Raw genomic sequence first — 11,376 nt, 5'->3', positions numbered from 1 at the left:
AGGATGATTTTGGAGTATTATTGAAACTAATTACTAATTAAGTAGTACTATTTTAGATTTTAGTTTTTAGTGTATCGTTAAAAATGGTCTAAAGAGTAAATACAATTTTCCCTAGGTGACATTATAGAGTGCGAGAAGCGTTGCCCGCACGGGCAGCGGAGGGACGGATCTTGCTGCAATGAGCTTGGGTTCGAATCCCACTACTGCCGTGTAGTTGCTTCCATCTCTAATGCACAAGTGTGAGGCTTTGGGAGATGGGCTTCTGGTAGCCAGTGGATTAAGACCTCCCCTTTAACGAACTACTGCGTACTCTGATTAAACCTCCTCATATAATGTTGGGTCGGAGTATGGGAGCCGCCAAGGCGGCGAAATTGCCTTTTGCTGCAAAGGGTGCAAGAACCGTTTTCATCTACAATGCACATTTATTAGTCATCCTGATTAAAAATAGAAGATTCGAATTCCACCATATATCAACTGTTACTACTTACCTTCGTAAAAATATACTACTAGTATAATACTCCTTCCATTTCATGTTACTCGCACTTTCATTTTAGACCGTAAATGTGTAATTGATTTTTCATCTACAATGCACATTTATTAGTCATCCTGATTAAAAATAGAAGATTCAAATTCCACCATATATCAACTGTTACTACTTACCTTCGTAAAAATATACTACTAGTATAATACTCCTTCCATTTAATGTTACTCGCACTTTCATTTTAGACCGTAAATGTGTAATTGATTTTTTAGTGTAATTAAATTAGAATTTTAAGTTTAATGAGACATCACTTAATAAGAGAATTCTTAATTTAATATAACATATTAATTAAATGCATTAATTCTAACTTAAACTATAAATAGTGTAAGGAGTTTGTAACGAACCGAAAAGCAACAGTGCAAGTAACATGAAATGGAGGGAGTATATAACGATATAATAGTCATATTTTATATTTTGATTTGTTCATTTTATAATGAGTCAAAATTGGCCTCGTTAAGTTGTTATGACTTATGAGTAATGACTCATTCCTGTCTAGTTTATACTCAAACTTTGTTCTCTCACATTTCACGCTTTAGTCAATTGTATCAAATTGTTTTCAATGACTCAATCATTACATTTATAAATAATTATCTCATATTTCTACGAATTATTGTCTGATTTACTGATCTTATATATATAACACAAACTTTTGTTATTATCATTTTTACTGTCTAATTATCATTTTTTTTCCATTTTGATTAGTTCCACAATAATTATCACACTTCATTTTTACTATAAATGGTAAGTATGCCTGCATTCTACAAATTCACTTAACTCATAAGTATTTTATTATAAAACTAATATAAAAAAATAGTCTTACATTCCACTAACTTTTTCAACCAACTTTTTCTTTATATTTCTTAAAATTCGTGTCCACAATAAGAGTGGCAATTATTCACTATTTTTTTCAATCAACTTTTCTTTATATTTCTTAAAATTCTGCCCACAATAAAAGTGATACTAATTATTATGGAATAGAGAAAGTATATTTTATTACTCCATAAAATTAACATATAAAAATATAATTCAATAATACTTCTCTTTAATAGTAGTACTATATAAAAATATATAATATAAATTTATATGTAAGATGTGCAAAAATTTATTATGGAGTACTATAGTTCTGTAATAGAGTGATGGACTAGGGAGGGAATGGGTATATAATATAAATTTATATGTAAGATGTGCAAAAATTCGGCTGCAAAATGCAGAAAACCTGATTTAGCAGCAGATATAAGTTATGCCAAAAAGATGATACCAACATTTTTCAGTAGACAAAAAAAATGGTCTCTTTTATAAATCTCTGCTGAATACCCGTTTCCAGTGTTGAGTTTTCTCCCATCTGTACTATTCCAATTTTGGTGTACGTTGCCTATAGAGTATAGAGAGATGATCTCTATCATGAGTACTTAAATTCTAGGGCTGCAGATTGGGATTTTGTACTAATAAAAATTTGACCTTTTTTCAACCAGAACTGCCGGTTCCGGTTTCAGGAAATGTGGAATCAAAATCGAACTGTGAGGCTATTTCACGGTTCCGATTTTGGTTCGAGGCGGTTCCGATTTCGGGAAATGTGGAACCGAAATCGAACCATAAGACTATTTCACGGTTCCGGTTTCGGTTTGGAACCGCCGATTTTCCTCCGATTTTTTATGGTTTTTCACGGTTCCGGAACCGACGGTTCCGGCGTGGTTTCGGTTCGTAAAATTTGAAACCGGAACCGGCCCACGGTTCAAAAATATGGCGGTTTCGGTTAAAAAAAAAGTCACGATTACGGTTCTGCGGTTAACTGTCGAAACCGAAAACCTTGAGCATCTCTAGGTCCAATAAATGGAGGACGAGAGTAGTAGTAATAATCTTCCAAATTAAAATATTTTCTAGATATTCCATTCAAAATCACACATCTAAACAAGAGGAAACGCCATTATATCAATTTTAATCTCTCTCTGTTTAAATTAATAGAGTAATTTTATACTCCCTCTACGCATTAGTATTATTTTTTTCCTTATAAAGTAATGATAATTGAAAAAAAAAATACTCCTTCAGTCCGCGAATAAGAGTATTATATTTTCGATTTAGTCCGTCCCGAATAGGAGTCTCGATTTATTTTTACCATAAATAATAAGATTCCACCTTTACTTAACTTATTTCTCTCACATTTTATTTAAAATTAATATATACAAATAAAATTGGACAATTCCATTAACTTTTTTTCACCTATTTTTTTTTATATTTTTTAAAACTACGTTGGTTAGCATAATGAAAAGGCAGTATACCCGAAAACTTAAATGACCATTGTTTCATTGGTAACAGTAGCTACAGTTTTGCAGGCGCCGTTCTCTTTTCTTGCACCCTATCGTCACATCTCTCTCTCTCTCTCTCAGACAGACTATACAGTATACACTATGCACAGATCTTTTTCCTGATATTCTGATCAAGGGCCCTCTCCTCCCTATATTAATAACAATTCATTTCTCAAACAAACCCATCAAATTACTACCATTCGATATGGTGGGGTCTCCCTCCACTCCCTCCCCTCTCTTTCTTCTTGTGTTTACACTGTTACTAATAATTAATCTGTCTTCAACTCTGTGTAGTTGGACGCTGCGCCCCAATGGCTCCTCGCTCTCTTGTCCGAGAAGTTCTTCAATTGCTGCGTAATTCACCACCATGCCAAGAAGAACGAGAAGAACATCTTCTGCTTGGATTGCTGCCACGGAATTTGCCCTCATTGTCTACCGCTTCATCCCTCCCACCGCCTCTTGCAGGTTTTTTTTTAGAAAAATTCTCTCTTCCATTTCACAAGTCATAATCCAATTACTATTGGTTTTGATTTCTGTCAGATAAGAAGATATGTGTACCATGAAGTTATAAGGATCGCCGACGCCGATAAGCTCATCGATTGCGCTCACATTCAAGTCAGTTCTCCAGATTCAATTCACAATTACTAAATTCTAGGTTTACGCATTTCCAAATTGAGATCGAATTCCTTTTGTTTCTTCAATAGACATACACCAACAATGGCGCCAAAGTAGTTTTCCTGAAACAGAGGCCGCTGAATCGGCCGCCGCGAGCCTCCGGCAGCATCTGCGTCGGCTGCGACAGAAACCTGCCGGAATCAGCTCTGTTCTGCTCCATCTCTTGCAAGGTGCATCATCACATTCAAAAACTAATTCCTTTTTAGTACTCCCGATTAGGAGTCACACTTTGATCTGACACGAGTTTTAAGAAATGTAAAGAAAAGTTGATTGAAAAAGTTAGTGGAAAGTAGGATCCATTTTTTTATATTGGTTTTATAATAAAATGTGAGTGAATTGAGTTAATAGAACGTGAGATTTACTTACTATTTATGGTAAAAATGAAGTGTGACTCTTAATTAGAGACGGACCGAAATGGAAAAGTGTGACTGTTAATCGGAGACACGGAGGGAGTAATTGATTAGCTTAATTACGAATTCAATTGCTAAAATTCACACAAATTTCTCATCAGCTGGATCATATGGTCGAAACCGGTGGCAAACTGTCCATACATTTACCCAACTCTGAGTTTCTGGTTTTGCCTTTGGACGATGGTCAAATGACGCCGGAGTCGGTTCTGTCGATGCGGACCGAGTCTGGTTCCAGCAGCGGCGGATTGGCGGAGTGTATGTATCTGGACTCTACGGCTACGACGGAGGCTGTAAGAGGGAAACGGAGCGTCCGAACCAGGTTCGGGCCGGGTTGTAGGCCGGATTCTGAGTACATAATGAACCGGAGGAAGGGTACGCCGCACCGCTCTCCGCTGCATTGATATGATGAGTGTGGTTCATTGCTAACAACTCTCTTGATTATACGAAAATCTCAGATTAATTTATGTGAAACTCTTTCAACTTCTAGTGTTGATAATGGCATTATAGGGTCTTTTATTTGCTTCAAACCGGACTTTTTTTAGCCTGGTTATAGTAATGCCATTCATTTTGATTTAACATGTATCACTACAGAGTAGAAACGATTAATCTCGTGGATCTGTGCTCGTTAAAAATGGAAGCTACTTGATTTTTCTTACATATGTCAGTCGATATGTTCCAACTAAGTTGATTTATATTCTCTTTTGAAATGTCCTAATTAAATTGAGATATTTCTTTATTTTTAATAGAGTGAACTATAAGAATGGTCCCTGGACTATGGGTTTATCTCGCCCATAGTCCTTGGACTTTAAAAATATCGCCAGTAATCCCTGGACTAAGGGTTTATCTCAAAATTAGTCCTTTTGGCTTTTTTTGGTACGAAAATACCCTTTGATATTATTTTGGAGGGTTTGGGCAATTTGGTCTTTTTACACTTTTAACATTTTAAATCTGATATTATTTTAGTTACGTACTAACTTTGATATTATTTCAAATTTATCATCCTTTTTCCCTTTTGTCATTTTTTACTTTGTTTCTTTATTTCAATATTAGATTTAATTTTACAAAATTTTAAATTTTAATTTTTAAATATTAATAAATTTTTTTAATTATAAAAATTATTAAATAGCAAAAATTAATAGTTATAATCAATATTTGATAGTGTATAGTACTATGTAATCAATAAGGTATGACAACTCCTTAGTTTTAATCAATATTTAATAGTAGCTTTAATCATAAATAGATTATATAACACAATTTATTCTGAAATAAATATGCATCTAATGTAAGACTAATATAATTTTCGTTTATTAATTTGAAAAAAATCAAAATTTACTAGAAAATTTCAACAAGAATACTCCTATATAAAATTTTATGTAGGATCAAATTTTTAGTCAACTTTATAATATTTAATCACAACCAATTATAACAACCGAACGGAGGCTAAATAGAATAACTCTTATTTTTCCATCATGATTAATATTATTTTTCTGTACTTCTTCAATTCAATTGAATATTAAATAATAAAAATTAATAGTTTTAATCAATATTTATAGTGTCCATGAATTAATAGTTTTCATTAAAAAAATTTATTGATATTTAAAAATCTAAATATTAAATTTAATTTTATAAAATTAAATCTAATATTGAAATAAAAAAACAAATCCAGTGAAGGATAACAAAATGGAAGAAGAATGATAATTTTGAAATAATATCAAAGTTAGAACATAACTAAAATAATATCAGATTTAAAATGTTAAAAGTGTAAAAAGACCAAATTGCCCAAATCCCCCAAAATAATATCAAAGGGTATTTTCGTACCAAAAAAAGCCAAAAGGACCAATTTCGAGATAAACCCTTAGTCCAGGGACTATGGGCGAGATAAACTCATAGTCCAGAGACCATTCTTGTAGTTCACTCTTTTTAATAAAAAGTAAAATATTTAATACTTTCTCCGTCCACGAATAGGAGTTCTGCTTTTTCATTTTAGTCCGTCTGTGAATAGGAGTTTCAATTCACCTTTATCATAAATGTTTATAAGGTCTTATCTTCCACTAACTCAGTTCACTCACATTTCATTTAAATTAAATATATAAATGGGATCTCTATTCCATTAATTTTTTTCTACTGACTTTCTTAACATTTCTTAAAATCAGTGCTGCCAAGTGCCAAGAAATGGACTCCTAATGGCGGATAAAGGGAGTAACTCCTAGTTAACTTTTATCACCTATACTATTTTCCTTCCTTTTTTATTTTTATTCTTCTCTTCTACTCCCTTTATCCATAAAAAATAGAACAATTTATATATCATATGTGTTTTAATGTAGAATTAATAAAGTAAAAGAGAAGGGAAAAAAGTAAGAGGGAATGAGAAAAAGTAAGTGAGAAGTAGTATTAGTGGAATGATGTGTATGATTATTATTTGTTGAAAATGTATCATAAATGAACCTAATCTTTTTTTATGGACAGCTGAAAATGATAATTGTGCTTTATTTTTTTCTTAACGGAATGAGTATTTTTAATACATTCTTTTGAATCGAAGGAGTATTATAGATTTAAATGGTGAAAATGACGTATATATATACATGGATTATTTAAGGCATGTTATTGATTGATGGATAGCCTACTTGCAATGAATTTAGTGGTTGCTTTTGTTCTTTCTGATAGTTGGATATTTATCATTCAATTGTATTCTCTGTTTATGGCATTATACTTGTCATAATAGGAATTTTATTTGTTTAAACATGAGTTTTAAGAAAATTATGCTGAATAAGTTTGTCGAATGCAACGTAGACTCGCAAAGGAGTGTATTAGTTTTATAATAAAATATAAATAAAATAAGTTAATGGAATCTAAAACCTACTTATTATTTACTGTAAAAAATAAACTATAATTATGTAAAGTAGGATTCAAACTTTTTCCACTGCCTTTTAATGTAGAACTAGTACTATAGTAGTACTTACTATATGTTAATGTATGGTTGGTTTGGTCGGTCATGTTGACCGGATCACAAGTACATAATGAATCGGAGGAAGGGTGTGCCTAAGCATTGATATATGTGGTGCAAAGGGTATACTATTAGTTTTTTTAACAACCATCGGTTATATAAAACGAAATGTATTTTTAGCCTTTAGGAAAAAGAATTCCCAACTAAATCAGATTCATGCACGTTGTTCAAATTCGACTCATCATTGAGATAGGCATTTTTCGATCTTAGGGTCTGAAAGATGGCATTTTTAACCTCGAATTAGTAGTGCATAACTAATTCCAAATACTTTTAATTGTGCATTACTACATGATATCGGGGTATGATTCACAAATATAAACCTCTTTGTTGTCAATAAAGTATAATAGATTAATTAAAGAATCAAATACTAGCAAATACTATGATTATTTTTTAATTTTAATAGCTAGATTTTATTTGTATCATGTAATAATGGCTCTTAACGTCTTCTACGTAATCACCTTTTGTCCCTACAAGATTGTCTGTTTTTTTCTCGCACGTGTTAGTAACATGCGTTGCGTTGTACTCCCTCCGTCCCAGGGTATTAGACTCGTATACCATTTTGGGGTGTCCCAATATAATTGACCACTTTCTATTTATGGTAAAAATTAAAGAATTTAAGTAACACCCTTATTACAATTAAGATTAAAATAATGTTAATTGAATGGAAATTGGTACCCAACCCACCAACATCATTTCATTTTTTGTCTTCTCTCTCTTCCAGACTCAATCCCTCATTCTCTCTCCACGCCTCTTCCAAAAAAAAAAAACCCTAGATCTAACATTTCCTGTCAAACTCACGCATCCATGGCTTCCAACGACGAAATATGTGAGCCTAATCCAAGCGATGATGGGTGGGTTAACCCCCGACGGCCCCTTACTCGCTCGCTGTCGTGGTCTGCTGGCAGTGGCAGTGGCGGAGGAAAATCACTCGTCGTGGTGCAAGGAAAGAGGAAAGCTCCGGTTGCCGACGCTACCACCCCTGCCGTAAAGAAGTTCAAGAGCGGTCAGCTGAAATTAAAAGATCTGAAAGTTGTGTTCCATTTATTTTAAATTTAAAAATAAAAATACATCACATTACCTAATCTACTTTATTACCAACTTCATTTACACCACTAAACATCACCTCCTAAAATCTTGTGCCCAAAAGAAGCGAGTCTAATACTCTGGGACGGAGGGAGTAGTAATTTATAAGTTGAAACCAAATCTAAACAAAAACAATCTTGCAATGTGCCTATATTATTGTTATGAGTAGCTAATACTCCCTCCGCTCCATAGTAATGGAGACGTTTCTTTTCGGCACGGAGATTAAAAATAATTGTGTTGGGTGAGTTAAGTAAATGGAGAATAAAGTCGAAAATGAAAAAAGGTAGAAAAATAAAGAGAAAAAAAAGTAAGAGAGAGAGTAAAATAGACGTGGGAAAATGTGTTGACTTTTACTAAAAAAAGGAAATGACTCTATTATTATAGAACGTACCAAAATAGCAAAATGACTCTATTACTATAGAACGGATGAAATACTATATAATAGGTGTAGTATTATATTGTTACTCTTCACAGCATTAAATATCATGAGTATGTTATACAAGAGGAAGATTATTATTAGTGTTCCATTGCTCTAAAAAGGATGAAAAAGAATTACTATTAATTTCTCTATGATGCATGGAAGCAACTGAATTGAGACAAAGCAAAGTATATATGTGTACAAAAATTACTTTTTATGGAGTATACTATACTACATGTATATACGTCAAATAAATTACTAATATGCAAACAAATATCTATCTTAAATATCTGTGTTATGCATCTAGGTATTTACATTAATTGTCGTTGGTCCCAAGTCTATATAGGATGTTCGTTTGTTTGTTAATTAGTAGAAGGTGGCTCTAGGTATCTTGGGCATGTAATAAATTTATATAGTGTTACATTATTGCTAGTTGATAGAGTTGATAATTAATGAATTAGATACGCAGTATATCGGAATGACAACATTGAACATGTTTCTTTAAGCTTATAGCAGTATAAATTAAACAATCTATAGGCTTAATTACTAATAAGATTTAACCGATTTAACCGTGTCTAAAGCTTATTAGAATCAGTCAAAGTGTTTGTATAATTAAGCTTATAAGGTAAAACAGAAAATATTAATTAGATTGAGAAAAGTGAGTATAAACGAACTTAGAAGGTTATATGTTGAAAAACAACAAATTATTACTACTACTTTTTATGTTTAGTTATTTCTTATATAACCATAAAGAAAATAAAATAAATTTATATAAATTGTTTTTAGGAGATTATAAGCTATTAAAATCTATTTTTATAACTGATAAAACTATAGCTTATAAGCTTCACGCGAAAATCATCTTAATCACGGTGAGTAGCGACTAGTTAAATTGAGATGTACGTGACTTGACTTCGATTATTGCAAAATTATTTGTAGTTATAGATCAAAAATAATATGGTAGCCCAATCATTATCAAAATTAATGCTATACAAAATGTCAAAACGTGTAATAAAAAGGTTAAGTTCACATCCCTAAACCCTAAACGAATTCAAGAAACACCCAACATTGTACCAAATCCTACGACGATTCTGTATAATATACAATTAATACTCGTGAGAAAAGAAACATTGGTTTGAATTAACATTGAAACAATTTGATTAGTTCTACAGACTACAGTAATTAATGTAGCACCTCCAAATAAAATGAATATAGGGAGTATGTATGTAATTAAATTACTCGTACAACTTATTTGAGTAGTTGGTTAATGGGCAATGAATATGGACATGCATATGCCTACATTGAATTAAATGATTAGTTGGTTAGAATCGGACAAAAAATCAATACCCCCTTCGTTCCAAGAAAAATATAAACATTTTGTTTGGTATTGAATTTTAATGCATAATTGAAAAAATAATAGAACGATAAAAAGATAAATTTTTTAATATATTGTTAGTAGATAATGAGTCTGAGCTTATTAGAAAGAAAAAAGTTTCTACAAACCCAAGTGGGTCTTTGAATGTCGAAAAATTAAATTAATTTGAAATTGGTGTTATTTCCGACCTAATTTTGAAAATGGCTGACCAAACCATAGTAGTACTATACAATTTTCGAAACCATACCAACATTCGTGGATATATACATTTCAATATCTTTATCTTGTACTTGCTACCGTATCTCCAAGGAAAAAGTAAAGTCCTATAATTATATTTATTTTCTTTTGAAAATTTATACTGCAAGAAAAAGATATTATATCTATAATTTGGAATGCTACTTGAACTACTTTTTTATTTTACAAATAGGTTGTCACGTTTTAAAATTAATACGCATAAATAATCAGACCATGCAACCCAAACAATTTATCTGTAGTATTGGAGTTTATTATCTTAGGCTTCATCAAGCTTGTCTTTAGTCACAGGCTTTAAAAATAAATAAATTATGCTGCCAAATGATCAATGATGCAGGTTAAATAAACTATTCTAGAATTATGATAGCTATCAAACTATGCCTTAGAAATAGTCATTGATAATAATCTATCAACAGCCAACGAGAATATTGATATCAAATTTAAAATGGGCCAGTATTATTTAGATATAAAATATAGTTATGGAGTAATACTTACTACTTTCATAGTGAAATTTGTAGTAGATAATCTTTAATTAAAAAAATGGATTTCAAAGAAATTCATCACCTTCAATAATGATTGAAAACAAATTAAATACAGGAAAAAGCATAAAGCAGCAATAAAAACAAAAAATAAAATAAAAAGGCAATTCCCTTCTTTGAATCTTGATCTTGCAGAGGATCATATTTGACACAGAAGGGAATTTCTCGTTTTCTCAATTTTAGGGGAATTCTCAATTTGTTCCCCTTCACGATTTCGGAATTCTTAGAAATTGCGGTCGATTTCGCGTTAAAATTTCTGGATTCAGAAAAAAAATTTCGGAAAAGATGACAATGGGAGAGCTTCTCCGTATTCAGCCTTCAGAGCTAAAATTCCCATGTAAGCGAATTTCGATAATTCATCCATTTTGTTCGATTTGCGACGATGAATGGATGAATATAAAAAGAGGAATCGTGTGCTCACTTTATTGTTCTTTTGTTAGCTCTTTTAAGATGCTTTTTTTGGGGGTTCTTTACAGCGTAATTAATACTTTTAGGTTTTTGAGATTCTTTTGTGACTGTTCAAACCTTTTTCCGTTTCACATGAATCTAAGAATTTTGTTTTTTTATAGCAAATGCTTGAACGTGATTAGTTAATTTTGGTATGTGATTAATGCTTTGTGGATTCAGTTGAAGTGAGGAAACAGAGTTCATGTGCTCTGCAGTTGGCTAATAGGACAGATCAGTATGTGGCGTTTAAGGTAATAATTCCTCAGAGATCATAGCTGAGTTAGTGTATATGCTTGTTTGAGGAGTTATGTGTGCAGTTTCCTGATTTTTAT

The 11,376-nt window shown here is 31.9% G+C and overlaps 1 protein-coding gene across 1 annotated transcript; it reads left to right on the top strand.

Annotated features, from left to right (window-relative positions):
* Window positions 1-2,829: 2,829 nt before the first annotated feature.
* On the top strand, window positions 2,830-4,565 carry LOC125200446 (protein RGF1 INDUCIBLE TRANSCRIPTION FACTOR 1-like). The gene is made up of 5 exons (XM_048098088.1): window positions 2,830-2,847; window positions 3,139-3,309; window positions 3,385-3,459; window positions 3,549-3,689; window positions 4,031-4,565. Exons 1-5 carry the CDS (start codon window positions 2,830-2,832, stop codon window positions 4,328-4,330), a joined length of 705 nt encoding a protein of 234 aa, XP_047954045.1. The 3' UTR covers window positions 4,331-4,565.
* The last annotated feature ends 6,811 nt before the right edge of the window (window positions 4,566-11,376 follow it).

Source organism: Salvia hispanica, unplaced genomic scaffold (assembly GCF_023119035.1).
Source record: "Salvia hispanica cultivar TCC Black 2014 unplaced genomic scaffold, UniMelb_Shisp_WGS_1.0 HiC_scaffold_970, whole genome shotgun sequence".
Lineage (NCBI taxonomy): Eukaryota > Viridiplantae > Streptophyta > Magnoliopsida > Lamiales > Lamiaceae > Salvia > Salvia hispanica.
Note: the sequence above shows the minus strand (reverse complement) of the source record. Positions and strands in the feature narration are given on the sequence as shown.